This window comes from Conger conger, chromosome 3 (assembly GCF_963514075.1).
Source record: "Conger conger chromosome 3, fConCon1.1, whole genome shotgun sequence".
In the NCBI taxonomy this organism is placed as follows: domain Eukaryota; kingdom Metazoa; phylum Chordata; class Actinopteri; order Anguilliformes; family Congridae; genus Conger; species Conger conger.
The window spans coordinates 67,906,082-67,933,636 of record NC_083762.1 but is presented as its reverse complement, the minus strand read 5'-3'; the positions used below and the strand labels follow the sequence as shown (position 1 = coordinate 67,933,636).

Here is a 27,555-nt window from a genome sequence, read left to right as displayed (position 1 = left end):
AGTCAGTTATCTCTTGAAAATTAACCACTGCTACAACTGGTTAATTAATAGGGTCGAGGTCTGCCCTCTACTGGACATAAGATGTATGGTATCCTACAGGTAAGCTGCAGGTAAATGGCGAGTCTCTAAAAAAGGGGGTTTCCAGCCTAATTCTTAAAGGGTTGGTGTGGGTGTAGGCTTTCCCCCTAGACCTATGATACCTGCTTCAACAAATTATCTGATTGTTTCTTTAATCAAGTCCTTGATGAGTTGAATCAGGTATTTGAGCTGTGAACTTATACAAGGGTTTTGTCTTCTTTGACAACCAGAGTACTGGGATAAATGTCACCTTCTGTCAAAACACAGGAGACAGGGCTGTATGCTCAGATATTAACACCTGGGCAACACAATACAACCTGTGACAGCTTTGTAAACCAAATCTAAGTTATTATTATTATCCTAGTCGGTAATGTGGTTATGAAGATTCAGAGAATTGTCACAGCACAGTCAGAGAAAACTGAAGGAAGGAAAGTGTCTTTACAGACTGAAACAGTTTATAATGGAATATACAGTATCTGCATTGACAGTCACATGTGAAGCCATGTGCCATATTATAACTGTCAAAATATTTGACAAATACATACACTCAGTGAGCAATTTATTAGGTGGACCTGTAGACCAGCTTGTTAATGCAAATATGTAATCATAAATGCAGACATGGTCAAGAGGTTCACCTGTTGTTCAGACCAAATGTCAGAATGGGGAAGAAATGTAATCTAAGTGACTTTGACTGTGGAATAATTGTTTGTGCCAGCCAGGGTGGTTAGAGTATCTCAGAAACTTCTGATCTCCTTGGATTTTCACATACAACAGTCTCCACAGTTTCCAGAGAATGGTGCGAAAAACAAAAAACATCCTGTGAGCAGCAGTTCTGTGGGCCAAAACGCATTGTTAATGAGGGAGGTCAGAGGAGAAGGGCCAGAGTGGTCGAAGCTGACAGGAAGGTGACAGTAATGCAAATACCCACGCATTACAACAGTCATATGCAGAAGAGCATCTCTGAACACACAATACGTCAAACCTCTAAGTGGATAGGCTACAGCAGAAGAAGACCAAGAAGTCAAAAACATTAATAATACATACCTAATAAAGTGCTCACTGAGTGTATACTGTAGTTGGCTGGAGAATTCACTTCTTCATAATCAGGCTCAGATTTGCGGAAAGTAAACCAAATGGACTAGGATGAGTCACAGTGCAAAAGTGAAAGTTGTGGCTACACAGCCCACAAAGCCCCTACAATATGTACTAGACACAGACACGCAGGAGGAAGTGATCATTCTCATTCTAATTTTTATTTCTAAATAAAAAGACTCTGAAAGCATTTGGATTCTCATAATGATATAAACAGGTAAAAGACGTTGAAGTATAAATAGTAAAACAGTTGAATATATCATCATTTCTCTCTGGTCTTTTCCCTTCAGAAATAAAATGATGAAGAATGCATGTGAGAACTTGAGACAGGAGGAGAGTAGGGTGTGTTGAAGAGTTGCGCCTCTTCATTTGGGTTTAACATAGAGCGGGGGCGTAGTCTGTTCTGCCCATTCAAAATTACAACAGAAACTGAAGACATTACAGATACAGGCGAATGACCAAAAACCGATATGATTTAATATTCCTTATGCATCTTCATATGAATTATATAGCACAGTTTTTCCAAACCATTTCCCGAAAATAAACATCATTAGAACTAGTGCAAAAAAGTTCTAAACATTAATCCACAGTGTATAAAATGGCATAAGAAGAGTCCCCTGTAAAGCCAGGGCCAGAAGACATACAGGGATCAGTGCCTACTCTTCCTGTAGTCAGACCAACCTGCCAGTAAGCTGCGACTCAGAGAGACAGAGAAGTCACCTCTATTCCACCACTTGGCTGTTCTGCACGTTTAGCACGGTAGAAAAATCATAATCAAAACCCGGTAATATGATCAAAAAATGAATGCAAATCATTCTGTTCTGATTTCAAGGAATTATTGTAGCAATGAGTGTACTAAGCTGTTACTGGGTTACAGCGGAACAAAGAATTAAATTAAAATGAAATTAAAATGACAGTCAGGTAGGGGAATCCTGAACGATTGTTGTCAGTTATTAAGTGTCATTCTCTGCCTCCCCTCTGTTGAGCCACTGAATGTGACACACAGTTTGTGACACAGTGCAAAGAACAGAGTACAAGTGACCTTTTCAGAGCTGTAGAACAGGGTCATGTCACGCTTGCATACGTACGTCAGCTCGATCACATCCATCAGCATTAACACTTTAAATAAGGAGGTCAGTCGTCCTGAAATAACCTTCACAACAAAACAAAAAAAAGGCCCCATTTTATTACTGTAAATAAGGATAGCGGGGGTGGAAATTGTAACGCTGATGTGAATTGAAAATGTGAATAATAATGGGAAATTATAGTCAGGAACAAATAAGATCTGTGATGTTGCACGATGTAAGCTAATGCATGCATATTTATTTAGATATTGTTAATTTAACAGCAAGTTTTGCCTAAATCTTGTCCTTGTCTAAATTCTCTGCCACTAGCAGCATTATCTTATTTATGTAGAGGCTCTCTAAGCACAGAAACTTTACATTAGCAGCTGTACAACAAGGTGCTAACATGAGAGCGGATTTGCCAAGCATTATAAATCCAACCGTGCTGAGGCCAGATATTAGTGGGAGTTTTCTTTTTAAAAGTTATATTTTGAACCAAGATCTCACAATACAATTTGATCCATCACTGCATTTCACTGAGCTTTAATATGTCAACCTTCACAGTCCTTTTAAATATCAGCATTATGCTTATGTTAATTTCTCTAACAATTCTTGAAAAAACTATCACTAAATTTTATTGGTACAATTTATAAATTGGTGCTGTATAGGAATTTATTTTATTCCCCAAATGCTTGGGGTACATTTTATTGACAGGTTATAATGCACTTAAAATTTATGAATGAATGAATTGAAGCAATTTTAAAGGCAGAGAAATAAAACCTAGTTCTCTACCTTTGCCACATTCAAGTAAAAAAGCTAAAACACAGGAAAGTAAAATGTAATCCCGAACAAGCAGAAATGTGCAAATGATTTATCAGGTCATATTTTAACTTCCAGTCTTTGTGTCTTACAGGAGGACCCCACCTTTGGAACAGATGGTCTTGATACGGGAAGGACCAATCATGATGGACTTTTTATGTTCTTACATGAACTGTTTCAAGAGTTTTTCGAGCCATGAAGTGATCTGTACCATCTGAGGAAAAAGGCACATGTCCAACTCCTTCCTTACAAGTCTACTCTGCATATACGTATACATACAGCGACACTGTACTGTACTCATCCCAAAAAATCCTGTCAAAGCCCTTTGCGTAAGATGAGACGTATGACTTTAATAGTCCAGGTCACATCAAATATAACATTAAAAACAACAGTTTATGAAGTTTTATATGAAGTGGCTCTTACTTATTAAGGCCCCTGAAGCTCCAATTTGTGTTAATTAAAAGAGGTACACCCAGTGAGCACTTTATTAGGTAGACCTGTACACCAGCTTGTTAATGCGAATATCTAATCAGTCAATCATGTGGCAGCAACTAAATGCATAAAAGCATGCAGACGTGGTCAAGAGGTTCAGCTGTTTTTCAGACCTAATGTTAGAATTGGGAAGAAATGTGATCTAAGTGACTTTGACTGTGGAATGATTGTTGGTGCCAGACGGGGTGGTTTGAGTTTGTAGAAAAAACAAAAAACATTCAAGGGCCAGACGGGTTGAAGCTGGCAGGGAGAAAAGCTGTGAGAAAAGCATCTGTGAACACACAACGTGTCAAACCTCTAAGTGGATCGGCTACAGAAGCAGAAGTGCCGACCAATAAGTCTAATAAATACCTAATAAAGTGCTCAGAGTGTATATACTATAGTATGATATTACCAGTCATACAAAATAGATCAATTGAACCCTTTTCCATGTAAAAACATCATTTTGGAGGTTACACGATGCAATGAGACAGTGGTCCACACACTACAAGGCTAAAACACGCTGTTTTGTGCCAGTTGAATGTTTTTACCTTCACTGTGCTACTGGAGGGATCTAGTTGTCGACGACAATCTGCGTGAGGCATATTTCCTTCCTTACCGAATGCACAAATAAAAACCAGAGCTTTTTCAGAGTAGAAAAATAAGCATGAAAGATCAACTAACTGTGATAAAGAAACAAAGCCAATGTGGGTAGAGTGGACAACTCTCAGACAAATATGATCTACAACTGCTTCATTACAAATTGTATTAGAATATATTTTCTGTTTAATAAATTATACTCATACCATCGACAACAACAACAGCAACAACAAAAATGTATATATTTGTGTGTTGTGTCATATCACTCCTCTGGAGTCAAAAAGAAAAAGAAAAAAGGCCACTTGTACCCAAGCCCTTTGTGGGAACGCAGCGAACCAATCCGCTTTCAGTAAGAAAGGACATCAGGGTGTGCGCAGGAAGTGGAATGCCCCACACTTCCTGTTTCCATTACTTTCTTCACGACCCTGATGTCTGAGCTGCAGGAGCTGATGCCTCTTCTCAAGGATCACCACCGGTCCGCCCTCACCCCCCTTCCCCCAACCTCATGTGTAAAAACAGTTCCACCACGCCCCCACCCCGTCTCCTGTGGGGGCTTCCAGTCATTCCTCTCTGGCTGACCCCTCCTCCAGGGATGTCTCCATGGCGACGCCCCCGTTGTCCTGCACGGCGGAAAAGCTGACGACAGTCTGGAGCAGGAAGAGGACGAGCACGCACAGCCTGAGTTTGCCGCCCGCGCCCCCGCCCAGCCGCGCGGCAGCCGACACGGGCCGCCGCTGCCGTGGAAACGACCCCCGCAGGCCGGTGGAGGCATTGCAGCCGCCTGACGCCACTGGGCTGCAGCTGCTCCATCTGACATCACAGCACTCTGGCCCTCCGGTCACATGGTCTTCTTCTAGCAGCCCTGTGATGAGCAAACAAACATACACACACACACACACACACACACACATGCACACAAACACACATGCACACACACACACACACACACGCACACACACAAACACACATGCACACACACACACAAACACACATGCACACAAACACACATGCACACACACACACAAACACACATGCACACAAACACACATGCACACACACACACACACATGCACACAAACACACATGCACACACACACACACACAAACACACACGCACACAAATACACGCATGCACACACACACATACGTGCACACGTAAACACATGCACACACACATACACAAAGGGGAATCAGATAATGACATAAGAAAAACATCAGTACAGAAGATAATCCATGGGACATGCCTAATAACTTTTTACCAACCAGTGCTGTCCTGGAAGTGTCTTTTTATTCAAAATTTCCTTACAGCATGGCACAATAATATATCTATTACAAAACAGCTTTTTTGCAATCAAACTTTGTTTTGCAAAGCACAAAAGTCCACTTCAGTGTCAAGACTGGTGTCTAATCTCATTGTCTGGAGTTTGTTATAAGCCACAGTGGAGAACAGTGACGGGGTAATCTCTTGCATTCTACAGTTTTCTCTTTGCATCTCAAGTTGTAACATTACAGTTCAAAATTCAGGCGTGTGGGCCAGATCACAGCAAAATGGATGCCCTGATATAAACGTAATATGTCTATCTGATGTCTTTTTGTAATGCGGGACAGTGGTTAGAGATCTTAACCTGTAATGGTTTCAGGGCTCACAGGCTTGGTAAGGCACTACCACTATTCCCTTTAGCAAAGATACTAATATAAAATTATTAGTTGCTTTTCTGTCTCTGTCTATGCCATTTCCCATTACTGCATTCTCAAAACAAACAAAAACAATGAAAAAATGAAATAAAGTTTAACTGAGCCAATTATCTGTACACATGCAAATGAATAACCACATTGACACCTTTCAATACAGACGCCATTGAATAATTTACCGCAGGCTATCTGCACAGATGTAATTTAATAATCTGCCTTGGATGCTTTTTTGTCCAGATGTGTGACTGATGACTGCATTACATCGCTGCCATTTGGCAGTACTCATATCTAAAGTGACTCACAAAGAAAATATAAGTAGGGTGACAGCAACAGTAACCATAGAGGCGGGAGGTAAATACTCACAAAACCTAGGATCGGCCAAAAACTATTTAACCCACCATAGATACTCACCTGTACAGATGAAACTGGACGTTCCCCCATAGACCAGATCGTCATTGTCGGGTAGCACGAAGGGGCACTTCGTCTGCACCTCCAGACAGTATTGCTTGCAGGGAATTCTATGGTGGCACTGCGTCTGGGTAGCACTGAAATATTCGGAGCATAACCAGGCTTTGTAGACTGACTGAAAGAGGGAGAAGAAAGGAGAGAGGAGAGAGGGGTGAGAGAGATGAATGACGCTGGTTAAAACACAATAATGCAGAACAGGTGTCAACACATCCGTCTAATTAACCTCAACGACAGGTGTTGAATCAAAGTCCCGCTCACACGGTCCAAGTCGCCAAAGAGTCGGAGTAAACCGAGACGCTACAACCATGCGACCAAACACCACTGCATCGCAAACCAATTCTGCTCTCCAACAAAATCTACACCAGGGTGCTCGAACACCACATGCCCCCTAATTATGAATATCAACATGCATCACCAGCTCATGTAAATAAGAAATCATAACATTGCATTACCACTCATATGTAACATTATTACTTGTTGACGATCCAGAGAGGTCCATCATTCCATGTCACCTGACCCCAAGGTCTGACATGGAATGGGGTAGCTCCTGAGTCACTGACAGACACCACAAGATGTCCCCTCTCTCTGATATGTCAGCTCCCCCTCCCGGTGGGGGGTCCACGTGCGCTGTCGTGGGCAGTAGGCTGGACTCCTATGCACGGCTGACCTCACTGACCTCCAATTTGACCTCAACAGCATCAGCAAATACTAGCTGTGTGGGCCAAAGCCCTGTAATTGGACCATGAATAGGGGAGACTGCTAGGCAAATAGACAATGGAGAAAAGCGCTCTCTGGGGCTGCTCTGAGCCCCTACCCGCATGAATAATTGAAAAGCAGGGTCTCCCTCCCAGCCCAATACTCGGGATATATTAAGGATTAGCTTGAGCGGCGAAGCTATCAGTGGAAGAAATTAAGAAACCAGTCACACTTAATACCCTTCAGCCTGCAGCTGATTTCATACCATTCTCTGCACTTCCGACTGGTAAAGGGGTACATAATACACTCCGTGACCTCTCCAAGCCTGTCCAGCTCACCACAGTGTGTGGGCATGGGGCTATTGTAGTCTGCTTTTCTGCTCTGGAAGCCATGACGATTGCTGTCATGGAGAGGATATGTGTGCCACATCCCCACCCTGCTCTCCTACATCTAAAACTGACCTCTGACCCCAGCACTCAATCCAGCACTGTCTCAGGTGGTATACACACGCAGCACAAACCCTCATACAAAGGAACAGCCTTTATAACCAGTTGGTCAAGTGTTCATGTCCAGAAGTTGTACCCAAATCATGTCAGTGCATTTATAAATGTTAATAAATGGATGGATGTTACCCATTAGCTTAGCATGTGTAGTCATGCAGAAATAGTTCCCAAGTTGTAAAGCTAGCTAGGTTACGATTTTAATAAAAAATATGTATGCTGTTATTAATGCTGATGTTATTAATAATCGGTTCTCCTTCCAGACCGTCATGTCCATGGAATTACCCAGAAGTCAAAGTGGCCTGTAATGGGCTCTGACATCATGGACACAGATCTTTAAGAAACCGGCCTATGCTGGTGCATCTAAAACATGTATCTGGTAATAAATGGCTTTATTTTGTGTGATTGTGTATATACCTGTAGTTCTAAAGTGTGTACAAAATAAGACATTAAATACAATACAAAGAATATCGTAGCAAAAGAGGAAATAGAATAAGTAGGCTTTATTTATTATTTTCTTCTGAATCACTAAAAATGTACTTCAAATTGAGTATGAAAAACAATTTTATTCTCATTCAAGATTTGTTCCATCAAACCATAAATATGACACTGTAACTAAATATGCCATTTACTTTACAGTGTCGTTTTATTATATGCTTCAGCTACTCTGACATTTAAGATGCTCCATAAGCGTTGGATTGCCTCTCCACCCTCTTCTTTGGTCGAATGATGTGACTGAAACTGACAGTGGGCTCTGATTACTGCCCCCCTGTGGCATCATCTGGCACAGGCAGGCTGCTGTGAAAATAAGAATGCTTGATTTCTTCCCTTCCTGTTTCTGTCATAGGAACAAACAAAAAAACAAACAAACATGGCACTGTATGGACTGTGGGAATTCTCAGTCAGAGACTGTTTTCATACTTTTACTGAACTGAGAAGAGAAATCAAATATATATTTTTTCTTTTCTGTTAACTGCAGTCTCAGTGTTTACATGTCTTTTCTGGGAAGTAGAAACAGACAGGTGAACCTGAGGTTTCTCGATGCCGAGAAAAGAACAGTCCCTTGAATAAACCTTACATTGTTTTATGGATCGCAGCCGAGAAATAATAACAGTGAAATCAGACAGTGAGATTAAATAACTATATGTAAAGGTCCTCTCTGGACAACATATGGACCTTCATTTTAATAACCTCTACACAGCTGTCAGGATGACATCATCACGTTGCCGGCATTTTAACTGTACCAATAAAACCCCGGCTCTGGAATGTCCATCTTCATTAAATACAGCATATTCAGCTCCACACCAGTGTAAATAGCTGTATAATTACTGCACATGAGGATTCACATGGGGGTTTTCCCACTGAAACAGTAAGTAATTTGCATTAGTGTGCGTGTGTGTGTGCATTTTAGCTGTTGACAAATACGGGCGAGCAAACTGCAAATTCTGTCAACAAGTCCTTGGTTTTATGTGCGCCTGATTATCGTCCCTCTGTCATGGGATTACTGGCTGCAGCTGTTGAGGTCTCAGTCATTTCAAGTGGCAACATATTCATGCAATGTGTTCTGTTTGAGTGGGTGTGTACTTGTGTGTGCTTGTGTGCATGTGTGTATTTGTGTGTTGGCTAATGTCTATTTCTTCACAAGCCACTTATTGGAAAATATCCAATGACTTTACCAGATTGTAATTTCATTACAACTGATACGTGTAGTATCTGTCATTCTCATTTTGATAAAAGGTATGTTGAGGGTAAATATTAATACAACAGATCAAAGTAGAGAAAAGGGTATTGGTAGTTGAAGTGCAGTTCTATGGATTGAACAGGAGACAGGTCATAGTGGTAAGTTTTGTTCAAAACATGCCTCCAAATACCATAATCACACAACCCAAATGTACCACAAATATGCCACAAATGTACCCCAAATGCTCTGAACATACAGTATCGCAGATGCTATCAAAGTGGTCTCTGCAGCCTCCCCTCAGCCTATGTGCATACACTTTATACCAGGCTGGTGTTTGTCCTTCAGAAGAGTCTGTGACATTTCACAGGCCACACAAGCTCCGTTTCCCCCTGTTTGGTCCAGAGCCCTCTCAGCTGGCAGATAAAGTCATGCTCTAAACTTTGCAGCAGAAGTGTACCATACATATTTCATTTCGGGGGGAGGGGGACTTTATCACGCGGAGGCCACACAGAATACTAAGAGTGGGGGGAACGGAGATAGTGTTCTCTTGACAGGTAAGGGCTGCCCAAGACAAATGTGAATGTAGTTGCATCTGCTATGAATTTGTTTAGGGCCCCAGAAAAATAACACACATTTTCAGTATATAAAAATGTCATTCTCAACATTGTAAATGCAGTATTCAGATCTAATGCACAGCAAATGCCTACAACCCCAGTGCTGGGAGCAGCAGGCCCTGCTGTTTTTTGGTGATTAAAATAAAATTTACAACATTGTTGACAAAACTAGTTTTGACAGAATGTCTTATAATGATAATAATGTAATGTAAATAGCATATACTGCAAGTTGTTGAAAACATATACTCCTGAAAACAAAACTAGTGTTGACACATACCATCTTATAATGATAATGACATTGGGTTGTGTTTAAATGGCATATCCGTTGTATTTTTATAGCATAAGGGAATATTCACCTGCACCACCACATGCATAAAACAGAGGACAGTGTTCCCAGCATGCCCAGAGCCCCCACAAGGCAAAACTCCCTGAAGGCTTGTAAGAAGAAACAGACTCAGTAGGACACACACATCTTACTCTGATTCAGGTTTGAATTCATAGAGATAAAACATACCCCTTTTCAAGGGGTGGCTCTACGATTTTGATGGCCCGAAACAAGAATGTTAGGTGGAAGTGATCGTGGACCAGGGGGGTCACATATGTTTGCCACAGCACAGACACCTAAGAGTACTGCACAATTAAAGTGACTGACAAAAACAATTTCATTTTTTCATTTTATGCAGTTGAGTTCTAAATCGTGTTTCATGAAGCTGGATTACTGAGTTAGCTGGATAATTGCATGAAGTAAAATCCGTAACAGCTCTTTTACTTTACATAACAATTATTTAGCTGACGATTTTTATCCCAAAAGCAACTTAGAGTTGATTACATTAAGCAGGGGACAATCCCCCCTAAAGCAATGTGAGGTTCGGGGCTTTGCTCAAGGGCCCAACAGCTGCATGGATCTTACCCAGGCTACACCAGGGCTCGAACCACCAAACTTCCAGGTCCCAGGCCTTAGCCACAATGCTGCCCCCATGTGCCCCATGCCCCACTACAGTCAATGTTCCAGATTTGGGGACGTCTGGATTACTTAGTGCTGTTATCCGGCTAACTCAATAATCCTGCTTTGTGGAACAGGTGCCAGGGACACTCCTGGCCCTAAACGACTCCATGGACGGTTAATGACAACAGCCACTTCTGCTGTTTACCTAGCTACACACAAACACCACCGGCAGATACTTTAGTTGTTGTCAGTTTCTGGGTTATCGAAAGATGCAAAAACTGATAACTACTGATGAAAGTATGACTAAGATGTTGAGTCATTTGAGCCACTTGCCCAAACTGGATCTGCCTTCAGGCTCCGAACCAAATCAAAATCATAACAACACGAAAGGTGAAGTGCTCTCCGAAGTGCAAACTCTGCCACACTGGAAAAAATAGGAGACCGTTTAATTCAATCAGTCTGCTGGAATGATGCCACTGCCCGGTGACAGTCATTCTGCCAGCACTTTCTATGTACAATTCGGATTTACGGTGACCAGTTACCACAGCTGTCCAGCCGCCTTGCTATTGTGACTCATATCCTAACAGAGAAACTGCAATTAATTTTAATTTAAAGAGTGATTGATTGATCCCCTTCCTGTCTTGCGAGAGCAGTTCCACTTTTGGGCAGCATTTACTCTGATTGAGGGCCTGGCTGGATTATAACAGTACCAGACCATCCCTGGACATCCTCGACTCCAAGGCCGAGGGTCTCTCAGACTGCAGTGCCATGAAGCAACATCTATAAGGGACCAACGTGAAGACTATGAACTTCATAAAATGAATAGATGGTAAGGTGGTGTTGCTTCCCTTTCCTCTGTAGGATAAAACTATGGGTATGAGGTTAAAGTGCAGACTGCCACCTTTAATTTGAGGGCATTAACATCCATATCAGGTGATCAGTGTAGGAATGACATCGATTTTTATACACATGCCTGAGTCCGGTGTGTTAGGGCGTCTTGGCCGGCTCACAGCGACGTCAGCTGGCGAGGCAGCAGGGGAGATTTAATAGACTGGCAGGGAGAGTGCTGCCTTGACCGAGGGCGCTTAACTAGCCCAGCTAACGAGCTCTCTTCCAGGAAGCCCTCATTCCCCTCCAGCAACACACTCATCAACACAGGCCTGGTCCCCCCCAGCCAACAGCCTCCGCTGGAACTTATAATGCCAAATCTTAAGTAATATGAATACATTATGAATAGACTAATTAACAAACTGAACTACTTTAACCATTTAGACACCAGTGACATCTCTGCAGATTACTGCCAATTAAGAAATGATAATACTTAACTGTCTAATTTCAGAAATATTTGGGCAAGAAAAGAAAAGGTGAGAAATCTGATAGACTGTTTTCAAATATTACTGGCATCTAAACAGTTAAAGTATTTCAAATATGAAATATTCAGGTCTGGACACAAACCCACAATGACAGATTACAAGCTTCCCCCAGCAGGAGGTGGGACAGTTGTCCCTGGGGGTTTAAACACAACCTCCAGCCCAGGGAGAGCTGAATGATGGGAAGCCCCACAGGGAGTTGCCAGTGGCAGGCTCATGGGAAGCAGCCCCAGGGACCAGCAGTGTCCTTTCCAACAGTCCAGCATTCATACATCTCAATTTTCCCTCTGGCATGATTGTTACACAGGTAGATGCTATGTGTGTGGGTGTGTATTGGTGTGTAGAGACTGGTGGTTCAGATGAAGAGGTGGAATTCAGAAGCGATACAGAAGAGTCATTAAGGGGTAATAGAGCTCTGCATTCAATGGGACAGGACTAATCACCACATGCATATACACTTGTGCGCCCACACACTTACTACACACGCACACAATCGCTGCCAGGATCCCCATTCAAATAAAAGCATGGCAGCTTCAATCAATCAGCCTCCTCCATTTCTCCCACCCAGCCTTTGTCAGCCATATATCTGCCTCTCTAGCTGCAGAGCCCCACAGATAAACTATGAAGACAATCAGCTCTGGTTCTCTGGATCAGGAAAGTGACCTCTTATGCCCACAGCCCTAGCTGCAGAATGCGACTCATCCCCTTACACACGGCGGATATGGAGCTGGCATTTGTTCTTTTGTTTGTTCGTTTGTTCGTTCGTCTGCCAGCGGCTCCCTTCACTGTGTGCCGATGCACAGCCCAAATCAGGGGCTCTTCTGAGATATCTTCATGCGGACTGGTGAAAACGATCCCAGTGTGACATCATCAGTGACGTCACAGGCTCAGATTCTCACAGCAAGGCCCACCTCCCCCCAATGCACATGATTGGAGAGCATCCCCCCTGCCCCAGAGACCCTGCTCCTGACCAAACGACAAAGCCAAAGCATCATGGGATCTCCTTAGCATCTTACAGCACCTCTTCTGGGGTTTAGTCTCCATGCTCTGATTATTAGCCTCATAAAGCTGAGTACTATCAGGCTATTGATCTTCTGAATCCTGTCAGTAACCTGTCTACCCAAAACATCTTGTGTGTGTGGACCAGGTAAATCACAACTCTATCCAGGCCTCTATCTGTCATTCAACCAATCAGGGCACAGTGTACTTTGATACTTAACTTTATAAAATTATTAACTTTGATTGATTTGGAAGGAACATTTTGGCATATATTTAAAAAACAAAATCTATTCTTACTCAATATATTTTTGGTATATTAGCAACAGACAGCCTTGAATTTTTTATGTAAGTGTAGAAAAACATTTTATGTTGACACATTATGGCAGAATGTGGATCTCTTATACCCTATATCCCATCAACCCCAAGCCCCCAACTGCAACACTCTGTGAAGCCTTTCCCAGCATGCACTGCATTCCACCTCTAATTACAAGCACTGATTACTTACAATTCCCAGGTAACAGTTTAATACGACAGATCACTGCACTCATTATTCACACAGTAAGGTGAGAGTTTCCTGTTAGATGACTGTTACTGAATTGGAATCAGGCAATGTAATGACATTAACAATAACATGACTAATAAATGCTTAAAAAAGATTGCAGAAGTATTGTACAGTGTTACATTCCAAAACAGATTTTGTCATATTTTAATTTCAATAAAATCCCTGTTCTGTGTTAACCAGTTTGGAAGGGGCGATTCTGAATATTGGATACACACTAGTTTGATCTGTGACAATTGCTCATAAAAGAATAAAATATCTATATATATATATTTTTTTTCAAATAGGTACCAGTGTAATTCTCCTGGTCATTTTCATTTGTGAATTTTCTATTTGTTTATCAGGTCTGGGTTCTGAATTACGGCTGAGCCTTTGTGTTCTGAGTTTTGCTATTAAAACTCTGTTATATTTAACTTCATGCTGAAATACATGGCAATAGAGAAATAGGTTGTTAAATTATTTTAACGCAAATTAAACATGACTCCCTTCCCAACCCATCAAAAGTTATTTGAGATTCAAACTGCATTCAATGAAATGTCATGGGAAGCATTTTCTGGGGGCACAGGGCAGAAGTGGGTGCTTAAGTAACTCTTTATAAAGATGAAAAAACAGGAAGAACCCCACCACCAGCTTCTTAAAAAAAGATTAAAGACGCGGTGAGCAACTTTCACTGCAATTATTCAGTCACATTGATCATGAAGGGAAAAGCGAATTCCACAAATTCGTTGTGAGGTCTGTTTTACAATTTCATTTAAATTAGCAATTTCTTCAACATTTTCAATTCCAGCATCACCAGTAACAAGCAGGAAGCAGTGGCAGCTACCGGGGATTGAGTGGTCCACTAATGGCCTACCGTCAACACAGCAGTGAGTCTGTCAGTGTTTGACAGACACTGCCGCAGTAATCGGCGGTACAGAAAGTCTGCATGAAATCAGGATCAGAGAAGACAAAATAGTCACATGGTTCTGCCGCTAGCACAGTGCTGTCAACAGCTGCAGTCGATGGCAGTCAGATAAGTGATTACTCGCTGGGTCTGATCAAATTCGCTGTTCTTTTGGTACCAACGGGGTTGCCCGCCGCAAATGACTTAAAACTAACACAAATAAAATGTTACTACGGACGCTACCAGAAACTGAACTGCACACCTTTCTTTTCTCATCTCCTTTTACTGGGTTTTCTCTCCTCAGCTTCTTTTCCTTGAATGGCCACACACACACACACACACACATGCAACAAAATACAAATATGGTATGAATTAAACACAATATTCCAGCACAATTAAACACAATAAAAAAAACTTCACATATTCACATAGGCGTACACAAGACTGTCTACAACTGTGGAGACTGAAAAAGGATGTTTCCGGGCAGTACAGTGTCTGTATATTTTTGGATACGCTTAATTTCTGGAAAAATACTGAACGAGTACAATTCTTAACCTCAGTGTAGTTTGTGGCACTATATGAGGCTACAGGAAGACAATAAAGAAGGGGAACAGGAGAACAGGTGCTCTTGAAACAGGTGACATGGATTAAACATCTGCAAATTCAGTCAGTGCTCTTAAACGCACAAGGACGGAGGCGCACCAAGCAGCCGTAGCCTTTCAGCTCAGTACTGGAGGCCTACACTGAGCGATGACCACGTGGTTCAGTAACGGCTCTCCGGACGGCCATTTCTAACCGCTTTCTGCTCCAATTCCCAAACCCCTATTGTTTAAACAGCCACCTGTGCCGAGCCCAGACAGTGGGTAATAACCACCTGCCGAGGTTCACGTTCGGGTGAGCGGGGCAGAAGAGATGCTCTTCAGGCCCACCGGTGAAGTGTTCGGCACCAAAGCCGATACTCTAGGATTAACAATACAATAAAAAGACTCATTCAGACTCGGCTGGGCCCGACTTTCATTCAATACACAGAGTAAAACGGATTTCGCTTTCACCCGCCGGTAAAGAGCGGTAATAACTGGAACTTACTGGAGGTGAAACTCATTAGCTCACACAGAACAGAATAAAAACGAATCTAAATTATTAGACTATTGTCTGTACAGAACTGAAGTTTATTTTCCACATGAGTGTACTGTATACTAATTAGTACTCAGCCGCACCCTCTGTGTTTAGCATATGAGGGATTGTGGTACCCATATTTACAGCATATTTGGGTGAGGATATATTTTACGTGTATGAAAATGTATTGTCTTGTTTTACTGTAGCTTATGGGACTGAAACCCCAGTTCTGTTAGTTTTTGTGATCTCCTTTCAATTCACAGGTCTAAACTGATTGAAAGGAGATCCTCACACACATAATAAATATGGATATCACACTTGTTTCGACCACAGTTTTTAAAGTACAGTGCTTATTGAAACAAGACCACAACATATTTAAATTGGATGGTATGAATTAAACACAATAAAAAGAACTTCACTTCAAGATTCAAAGACTCGCTATTTTTGAATATCATGGTCTTCGGATGGAGACTTCAGGCTTCACAAAAAATGCATTGCAGGGGTGGAGAGTGGTGAAGGAGGGGTGAAGGACAGGTAGAGAGGGAGAAGGAGAGGAAGAAGAAGAGGAGAGGAAGGGGGATGCTACAGACAGACACATCAACTCGGACAGCACAGTGTCCCCATCATCACTTAAAGGCAATGGGTGTCTGCTTGGGCCCACCACACCACTTCCTGCTCCACACATAGCTTCTGTCATTTTGGTTTATTTCCATCAGAGGGAACGATTAAAATTTCAACATTTCATCTCTGACTCCAGATCCATATCAACAACAGGGACTTCAGTCATAAAAAATGTCCATTAATTCCATGATTCCTAATGACGATAAAACATTAAAAACTAAAGGTAGCCTGGTAACGTCCATTAAGTTTTTTCCCCGGCAAAAGCTTTCAAGAGGGCCTCTTACGAGTCAGAATCAATAAAGCCAAATGAATCAGATTATGTCTCTTTATCAGACTGGAAATGAGCTTTTGCGAGTCGGTGTTTTTATGTCTGCTCAGATGCAGGGCCTGTGGCTTGGCTGGAATGCTTTGCTGGCACTGCAGGATGGCTCTCCCGGGGCTTCATTAGGCCCACAGTACGTCCATCACATCCTGTAGGCTGGTGCCGTTCATCTCTCTCCACCTCCCTCTCGGGGGAGCCACACTGCTCCTGCAGGCTTTCATTCATAATCTCCACCTCTCCCACCCCAGGGTCTACAACCAGACGAGCCCCACTCTGCGCACAGCTGGCATGGTGGTCCCTAAAATGGTTGCAGAGCGGGGAGGATAATCAGGAGGCCACAGGTTTAGTTTATTGGTTGGGTGGTTGTTTGTGATATAACCTGCTTTTGGAACTGTTCAATCGGACAGTTCCAAAGGGCTCTCTCTCTCTCTCTCTCTCTCTCTCTTTCTCTCTCTCTCTCTCTCTCTCTCTCTCTCTCTCTCACACACACACACACTCGCGCATGCATACACGTACACGCACGCCCACACACAAATGTCAAGCTATTTAAAACTCTGCTAATCACACATCACTGACTTCACACTTGAAGCGTGCCCTCTGGAAGAAGCCCACGCCGCTCTGATTTTCAGTTGGCTCGGAAGGCAGAACAGTGCGTTCAGCAGCTGTGCGGAGAGATACTGCTGGTACACGTCGTTTGGAGGCGTAGAGGACAAACCCGCTCCCTTCCCGCCCCCGTTCTTAGTGCTCATTGCTCAAACTGGCAGGCCATTTGTCTCCCCTGGCGCTTGACATGTCCATGGGGCAAATTTAAACCATCGACACACACCCGACACATGGCCCTCGACAAGCCAGAACTTGTGATTCTTGGGAACTAATTGCCATTCTTTACAATGGGAGACACACAGGGCACACACCTTTCCTGGGTGGTTTACTTGATGTTTTTTTAACTGCACTGGGAAGCTCAAATAATCAATTCCTCCTGCCTTCTGATTGGCTCAACAGTGAAGCGCTGTGTGCTAACATGTGACCAGGTTTCAATGTGTAAGCTCGGGAGAATGGGTCCAGACTATCAGCTCAAGACCTATTGATGTATAGCAGTGGGCTGATTGTCTTGGATGACCATCTGGTTTCCTGTAGATCCTAAAGTCTGAGCAGGCCTTCAGAGACTATAAATGTGAGCAAATTTTAAAATGTTTAATCTCATGTTAATGTACAGACTCCACACTACAAAACAAGGTATCACATATTATTTCTGGCGATATGAATATTGTGCTTGAATATTGTGTTTTTGCGAAACACTATTTTGAGAAGATTTTCACAGAGAGCCAGGAGAGATATAACACCCAATAATATGGCAAAGCTCACAATCAGATATTACACACAAACACGTACTGTATGCACACACAGAAACATTCACACTTACACACAAACATTTGTATAACTGCACACATGAACAGTACACTAAAAATACACACACATACATACACACAAAAATACATACACACACACACATTACATTTTAGGCATTTAGCAGATGCTCTTATCCACAATGACTTGATAAATCTTACATTATTTTTTACTGACAATCCATTTACTGTATATAAATATTATATTGAATGAATTAATTCAGAAGTACCTTGTTTAACCCTTTCCACTTTACCCCCCCTAGAGGGCAATTTCCACCTATTTGGTACTCGTCCTTTACGAGTGTCAATATCTAATAAAAATAAATTTACTGCACACAAATGGTTGAAGACATGAATTAAATAAGAGGTTTGTACCATTGAGAAATTCGAGACAGAACAAATTTATGTCATAGCATGTACAGGCAGTGTAAACAAAAGCATGTGTGTCTGTGTGTCTTTATGTCTGTATATGCATGTGTGTGTGTGTGCTCCATTCATTTCCTGAGGTCACAGCAGAGTGAGCAGGGTGGTCTGTGTGTGTGTGTGTGTGTGTGTGTGTCTTTGTCTGCATATGTATGTGCGTGTGTGTGTGTGCTCCATTCATTTCCTGAGGTCACAGCAGAGTGGGCAGTGTGGTCTGTGTGTGTGTGTGTGTGTGTGTGTGTCTTTGTCTGCATATGTATGTGCGTGTGTGTGTGTGCTCCATTCATTTCCTGAGGTCACAGCAGAGTGGGCAGTGTGGTCTGTGTGTGTGTGTGTGTCTTTGTCTGCATATGTATGTGCGTGTGTGTGTGTGCTCCATTCATTTCCTGAGGTCACAGTAGAGTGGGCAGTGTGGTCTGAGGTCGAGGCAATAAAGCTGATGAAGCGAGACCAGCTGATATTCCGTGTGCTGCGTCTCTGGGGCCCAGGCGCTAACCTCATTACCCCGCTGGCCCAGGCCTTCCTGCTCGCTGTCATTTAGCATTAGAGTGCAGCTCCTGAAAGTACAGTACACTCCACGCCTCCAACACAAGAAACCACTCCCCCCTGCCACCATACCCAACCTCTGTATCCACTACCCACTGCCTCCATACCCATCCTCTGTATCCACTACCCTCTGCCACCATACCCTACCTCTGTATCCACTACCCACTGCCTCCATACCCTACCTCTGTATCCACTACCCCCTGCCACCATACCCAACCTCTGTATCCACTATCCACTGCCTCCATACCTAACCTAAATAATAAAGATAATATTGCTAAACAAGATAATAATAATAGAAGAAGAAGAAGGAGGAGGAGAGGGGGGAGAGGAGGAGGAGTGTTTGCATGTGAATTAGTTTGTGTGTGTGTGTGTTGGCTCAGCAGAGAAAAATCATTTAAGCATGCTTCTCACCTCTGACCACAAGCTAACTAGAACACATAGATATTAGGGCAATCTTTTGGATACCAAGAGAGTGGTAACCTGACAAGTGCTCTGGGCTGTCTGCTGAAATTCCTTCTACACAAATGTTTAACTGGGAAGGAAAAGCTACATTTCATTCTTCATAGTTCAGTATGTGGCAAATCCAATTATAAGTGCCCAAACTGTACACAACTACCTATGTAAACAAATGCATTTTGCACTAGTTGCTGCTGGGAACAAAAGCATAGATACAGTACACCAGTCTGTCCTAAACCAATTTGTGTCGTTCGGTCATTTCTTGCCTAAGGTAGGACCTTCATTGGCCATCACAGATCACCTGAACAACTTTCCCCAAGATGGAGCATGCTAAACCATGCTGATATGAGAGTCATATTCTTAAATTATTCTATTCTAAGCAAGTTGTCACATGTAAACTGTGTTTTGGAGATGCATGTAAGCTGGCACATACACATCCCACAACACGCTGCAGCACATTATCTAGGCACGGCTCTGAATGTCAGATTTGACTGATCGTGTTATCAGCAAGCCTCCCTGGCATCCCCCTGATGTTACATTTAATGTAGAGTAAAAGCACTGTAATCCCCGTTAACACCGTTTGGAAACCTATCAAATCAATTTATTTCCTCCAGACGGGAAGATGAATGCAAGGGCTGGAGATTTCCCACTTTGAGAACAGACTTTTGGCGTGAAAGATGCACAGATGCATCTGGTGCAATACTATGGACAAAGTGAAAACAAGGACTTTGATCAAATTAAGGAATCCACACCCTTGGTACAGAAGGCTTTTCAAACTCCAGTGAAGACAGATTTTTTTATAGACAAACATCATCCCCGTTCAGTAAATCAATTTTGATGAAGTTATTCTGAGTTGTTTGCTGGTTACCCCCCGCTCCCACTGACAGTTCCAGGAAGTCCAGCACATAGAATGGAGCTCCAGGAAACTCAGCTCTCCAGCTGAGCTGCTTCTTCCCGACACACTTCCAGGAAAATGCAAGTATGACGTCTCCAAGCCAGGGGAAAAAAGGACTGTTTGAATCCCCCCTGATCAAATCCACCTACGGTGTATTGTAGTGTCTGCCCACAGTGTACAGCTATGTAGTGCTGAATGAAGCCTCATTCACCACAGATAGCTGTACATAACTGAAGAAATGTAAAAGCTCATAATATTTGTGAAGCTATGGCAGGCAAGGTGCAAGCACCAGCTGCTGGTTAAATGACCGGATGCAGACTTCTGTTTGGCTGGCTTCTTTTAGATATATATGTATTGTTTGCTCATTAATTTAAAAAATAATGGTAAAAATAATGTTAGTGGAACAATTCCTCTCCTCCACTGCCAACGCCTCAAGTGGGCTGCATTTATCACCTGGCTGGCTCAAATTGGAGTATTAAGCTTTGTTTCTAACTGTAGACCATTTAATTTAATGCACATATACAGCTACAGAAGTCTCATCTTATAACTTGTGCAACACAAAAGATTGAGTAACTATGGCAACACAAAATATGTAACATATGACTGCAACAAGCCTCAAAGTATGTCTGGGACTTGGCCCTAAGACATATCCTTCCATCCATCCATTATCTGAACCCGCTTATCCTGAAGAGGGTCGCAGGGGGACTTGAGCCTATCCCAGCATACATTAGGCGAAAGGCAGGAATACACCCTGGACAGGTTGCCAGTCCATCGCAGGTCACACACACCATTCACTCACACACTCATACCCACGGGCAATTTAGACTCTCCAATCAGCCTAACCTGCACGTCTTCGGACTGTAGGAGGAACCTGGAGTACCCAGAGGAAACCCACGCGAACATGGGGAGAACATGCAAACTCCACACAGAGAGGCCCCGGCCGACCAGGATTCGAGCCCAGGACCTCCTTGCTGTGAGGCGGCAGTGCTACCCACTGCACCATCCGTGCCGCCCCCTAAGATATATTGATCTGTTATTACTGGCTTCTGCAAAGTATACACAGTACAGGCAAAAGCCTTATTTACTTCAAAGGAGCACAAGCAGGACAGTTGGTTCTGTACCACTGAACTATTGCTGGATCACTGATTTTTGGGTTCATGAATCCCACAGTCCTATCACTGCCACGCACTGGACTGTCCTTTGTCCTTCCAACAGTGAACCTCCACCTGTAGGGGCGGTGGGAGCTAAAATGGAAGCAGGGAAATCATTATGGGAGCCGCGGTAACCGCATTGTTTAGTTTTAACATTGCCAGGATAACCAACATTTCTTCATTTCACTGTCTTTAGTGAAATAACAACATCGCGCAAAACAAATAAAACATTATTTCATGGACATGGTGTAGGCAACATTTCAGCTCACGTTCTCATGTTTTGCATCGTGTTCTGTGTTTAAACAGCACAGCTTTTACAGAAAGAGTTTAGGTTACATACCTGGCTTAAAGGTGGAACAAAAGTGCACCACCGGGAATACGACCCTATGACCTTCGGGGTGGAAGTGCACTACTCAATTCACTACCCCACCCATGCGTTACAGTGATTAAACGTTTGGCAGGGCTTCCAGCCTTAGTCAGAGAACAAGGTTTGGGCTGGGTGGGGTTGGGGGGAGGTTCACCCAGTAATTACAGGCTCAGACACCCCTTTGCTGGGTACTTAGCCTGCTTTATTGCCCACTGTCTCATAGTTAATGTCTTCGGCTTGAAAGCATTATTGGAATCTTTACGGTTAATGCTATGAATCTAAAAGCTTATCTGAACAATCGCAGCATTGTTTATGTTTTTTCCGATGGTGAGAGATTAAGTTAAGAGACTCCTCTATTGATTTTCTTTTGTTTTTTGCAGGATGAGATAGCCTAAAGGTATATCTTGATAACATTCGTCATGATAAACAGACTCTGTGATAGATGCACTAAGTAAGAAGGTAAGAAGCAGACATACAAATGGTTTGATTTTTAGCCCAGACAAACCATTTGACTATTCTTTACTCTATTAGACTATTATTTGCACATCTGTTAACAAAATAGATTATTAGATCACTTTCAGAACAATTAAAATGTTTTGCACATAATCTACAACTGTCTATAGTACATAACTGTATATAACACGTGATTCATCTGTGGTGGGCTATCCAACCATTACAGTCCAGATGAGGTCAGGATTTGAATACTTTGTGCCAGTGAAAAGGAATGTAAGAATGCAGGAAAAGTCACAGTAGTGGTGTCTTTAAGTAGATATTTTTCTCTATTTTCTCAAAAAGTAATGTCACTTTTAATAAAGTGAGAGATTACAAAGAGTGCTTTTCACTTGTATACACATTTCAGAAACTGAAAAGAAAACAACAAAGAAAAATGGACTTACAGTATCGCATAAATAATAATTAATTTATGCTTACATAATAATTTACAAAAATAATGGATATTTTTATTATCTTTTTCAGACTGTCCCTGTCTTCCCTCTCCCACTCTCCCTCCATTCTGCTGTTCTATCTGCCCATTCTATCTGGCTCTCTCCATCTCTATTACTGCATAATATGCAGACATGCGCTAAAGATATTTACTCGAGCATGAATCCAGGGTGTCAGCAACATCATGTACTGTATAATGGAAACAACACTCCATGTGTGTCTTAGCCACATGTAATCCTTGAAAAGGTGAAAAGTGTCATCATTGATGATGTACTTATAATTACACCTTGAAATGAAGCCTTCAGAAATCATCTTGAGAAATAACCGCATGTGAACACACAAGCACAAATTTCCTGCTCATGCAAATTTGATATGCGCACGATCAGTTCCTTGCTGTCTGCAGTCATGTGTACAGAAGAGCAGAACCTAAGAGAGGTGTTCAATAACTCAAAGTCAAAGACTTTTTGCGTCACCATCCAGCACCCCCAATCTCTTTTCACGCGTAAATCTTATTTTATTGTCCATTTAATATGAACACATTACAGATACTACATAGTCTTCCTTGTGTAATGGTTCCTGTAATGGCCGGCAATAACATTAATGTACATCAAGGTGATACTCTTAACCTATTGAATCTTTATAAACAGCTGTTATGCTTCAGGGCAGGACCAATAAACAGCTTCTTGCAGGTTATAACTCCTACATTTTAACATATTTCTGGTAAGCGAGTAGTTTCTGCATTTTATATACTTTTTCTGAAGCTCACAAGGTCAAATGCAATATTAAACATGTCTTCTCATTTTTGTGCATAGGAGCACAAGACAGTTCACTTTAATATGAAGATATTGCACAGTAAATGCAAAGAAAATACCCCTTGACGTGATATGCCAAGTTTGTAATGACAACATAAGGTACCGTATGTGTTTGCTACTGAGCTGAGACATTCATTATGCAATCCAAAGGAGTACTTTGAATAGACTATTTACAATTCATGCTTCATTTGCAGTGAGATTTGGGAGAACAGTATGTCTTTAAACAGTCCCTGTAATCTGTGCAGGGCCCAGCCTCCTAAGTGAAGGCCCAATAAGAAGCTGGGGGCTCCTCTGCTGTCTGTTCCTCTCAGGAGCACCATTCATCATCCTTATACGCTTTCATTAAAGGAGGAGATGAATAGCGCCGGGTACACGCACAATACAACACAATGTACTATAGCGCAGGGATCCTCAGCCCTGGCCCTGGAGTGCCACAGGGTTTGATAGCTTTCATTAGTACTCACAACTTCATTTGATCAATTAAAGCGGCTGATTACACCGCCACCACACCTCAGCTGCTTTCCCCTCTCTGAACTGCGCACTAATTCTGAGGTTTAATCAAAACCCACAATATCTCACAGGTCCTCCAGGACCGGAGCTAAAGACCTGGCTCTACACGACAGGACAGAACGAAACGTGAAGCCGTCCAACACAAAGTGAAACAACGGGACGTGACATGACACAAGAAAACACAGCATGATGCATTTTAACACAATATGACCTTTTGTACAACAAAACGCACTGTAACATGATTAAAGCGAAGGGGGCACAAGGTGTGCTATAATGCTAATCAACTGTTCAAGCCCGGTGTGCCCTTCTCCTCCAAGTGCTTCAGTTTCACATAATTGTGCCTTTAAGCCAGTGACAGGTGTAATTAACGGCGCACACTGAGTTGATTGAGGACTAAAAGATCAGCACTGAGGCGCATGTGATGGGATTCTTCTCTTCCGCTGACTGAATGGGCCGGCTCTCCGCCAAGATGACACTTCTGTTCTCACAGACGATTAGCCCCGCGCCATCGATTTGGGCAAGCCCAACGCGCTTTGAGGAAACAGGCTGGATATCTTGCATCGCCATAATCCGATTATCGCTCCCGCTTTTAGAAAACAAAATGGTATTCGTGAGGTAATATGCTGTGCGTCTGCGTTTAGTGTGTGGGTGCATCTATGCGTGTGTTGGTGAGCCATGCTGAGGGGCTCAACTGATGTAAAGCCTGACCGTTAATGCTCAGTTGTGTGCAGTGTCAGTAAGGAGGCAGAGCCTTGTGTGGCAGTTGGAGGGGGTATAGCCAACTGTGTGATGAGCAGGAACGTATACGCCTGTAAGCAGAAGTGAAACACACCTGTGGTCTGTGGTGGGTTCACCACCCAGTACCTACACCCAGTGTCATATATCCGAAAGCAAGCAAACAAACAAAATAACAGAATACACTTCAATATGTCTATGGAAATTGATATGAACCAAAATGAAAACTACAGCAGCCACTGAAACCAAAATCAAGGAGCAATAGAAAGCTGCACGTCTCTAGACTTCACCCCATCCATTCCCATTGCTCTGCCTTTCTCGGTACCTCTCTAGACTCTCTTCCTGTTCGGTGCAGAGGCCTCCCAACACATTCTGCCAGGGCATTTACCACAATCACACTGATTTCCTTCATTTACATTCCCAACAGGCTTCCCAGTCTTTCAGCCACTCCCACAAAATGGCTGCTGCCAGTTTCTCACTCTGCCCTTCCATAGACATACATCAACATACAGATCCCAAAGTCAATAATTAGTCTGCTTTACAGTTGTTAGTGGTAATACCCGAGGGAGGCCCTGGTATTAAGACAGCAGTTCTGAGGACACTTAATATTCATTATCACATCCCATCCAGCAAGTGAGACACAGCTTGCAGAGCTTTTTTTACTGTCTAATGCTAATGTTCTAGGAAGAGGTGTAAAACTAAAAATGATAAATCAAGTAACTCTATGGCTCCGTTGTCCAATCAGCAGAGACAAACAGACCCACTGTGTGATATTTTTTAATCCTCAAAACATTTCACTGTAATGTATACTGTATCATACTGTTACAGTATTGAACGAGTGGTGTCAAGGAGACATGAAAGGACACAGGAAAATCTGTGAGTGTAGTCTTTCCAATGGGCAGTGTGCCAGTCAATCATCTCAAAAGAACTTCAGCTTCAAAAATAAAAATGTCAGCAGGCCAAACAGATGGCTGTCAGTAAAGAGAGTGGCACCTGTGTAGAAACTGACACACTGCTGTCAAACAATGGAGAATCTGAAAGATACACACACACACTCATGCCAAGCTTTCCTGTCTAAAGGAAACTAGTCTTTATTCCATTGCTATGCATCATTATCTGCACAGAAGTACATGTATGCCGTTCTAAGCCCAATTATTCATAATAACCATGACCCGTTTATATAATGGACATGCCCATAGATTTATGGTGCTGTAGAGTGGCCACATTGTCTAGCGTTGGGCAGGGTAATGTTGACTAACGATGATGTGAGCTAATGTCACCCTTTTAGACAATTGCCTGGCAACACTGTGACCACTGGGCGATATAATAATGCTATTTTTACATTAGCAAGAGGCAGGTATTGTGTGTTGCTCTTAAAGATTACATGCACATACAGTATGCACTGAACGCATGCTAAGCCAATACAGTACTCACATTTAGTACCAATTTCCAGCCTTGCGCTTAATCACTCTATGACAAAGCTGCCTAATCTATTGTTGCTCCTCTTTCTCTTGAAATGGGAATTTTAATGGATCACACCACAATGGGCTCGCAAGTCACTCTGAGTAAGGGCTCATGTACCCAGCGAATAAATAATAAATACGGCGTAAACGTATCTAACTTAACGGGAACGCTTGATCCTTCTTGCGTGACACCGCGAGCCCTCCCGTTTGTCTGCATTCCAGTTGAAGGGCGGAGATTTCCACCTCTCCAGATTAGCGTCACTCCGTAATGGCGCTGAGCAATCTGCCACCACATGTACTGCGGTTTATTCACTTCAGACAGACATGCCTCATCCAGAGCGCTGTAAGCTGCTTACGTTTAGAATATTATCACTATTCCACAGCCCCGTGTTCACCGGGGTGGAGTCAGGTGTTTGTTTTTGGAAATATGGTGATAAGACGTTTCACGATGAAGACACACTGTTCGCGGTTTCAGCTGGCGGTTGTACCGCCTCCATTCATTTTCAATGGGAGGCGTGGGGGGTGGGGAGGGGGGCGCCCCGCAAAGCCTGTAGGGATAGGTAGCAGCGCAGGACGAGCGGTTCAAAAAGCTCGGGAAAGTTAATCTCCAAGCCCCTGTCGGCACCACCACGCCATGCGGGAAACAATCAGATTAGAATTCCGACGCAAACATTGCCCCGCGTTTCAAATTTTAGTTTAATTTTGACCTGTTGGCTACGAACGGTAACATGCTGCTACACTGCACCAGTCGTAATGGGCGTCTTAAATGAATCCAATAATAAAAACAATACTACATGATGTCTCGATAATGATCAAAAACAAAGTGAGAATGTAACCTAGTTGATATAAAAATGAATAAAGTACCCCTTTCCACAGACCCACAGAACACGGCAATAATATAGCCAGCTCAAAAGTGTATCCTATATTTTCGTGATTTTTATGTGTTATTAAAACTGAAAAATAAAAACATAACGTTGAATCTGGTTGAAATTTAACCAACACCGCTGTCGGCCCTACAAGCGCCCGCTTGAGGGACGCGGGTGCGGTTGCAGGCGGCTTTGACGTCTTCACTGTCAGAATTATATCGATCATCTCTCCGCACCATCGCAGCGCGCACTCAAGCTTCCGAGAGCTCTCCACACCTACCGCAGCTAAAGCTGCACTGATGGATGATTTCAGACTTTCTGCCCAGGAAGGTCATTCACAAACATTTCAATCAGGGGGGAAGTTCTGTTTCTGCCAGTGTTGTTTTTTTGTC

General features: G+C 42.7%; 1 protein-coding gene across 1 annotated transcript in view; it reads right to left on the bottom strand.

The window, feature by feature from the left end:
* Window positions 1-4,684: 4,684 nt before the first annotated feature.
* The window catches only part of LOC133123521 (NALCN channel auxiliary factor 2-like), a 46,057-nt gene continuing 23,186 nt past the window's right edge, over window positions 4,685-27,555 (bottom strand). The window contains exons 2-4 of the mRNA XM_061233992.1: window positions 6,224-6,399; window positions 5,509-5,533; window positions 4,685-4,948 (exon numbers count right to left, since the gene is read on the bottom strand). Of these exons, the coding sequence (XP_061089976.1) occupies window positions 4,685-4,948; window positions 5,509-5,533; window positions 6,224-6,399 (465 nt within the window). The remainder of the gene's footprint in view (window positions 4,949-5,508; window positions 5,534-6,223; window positions 6,400-27,555) is intronic.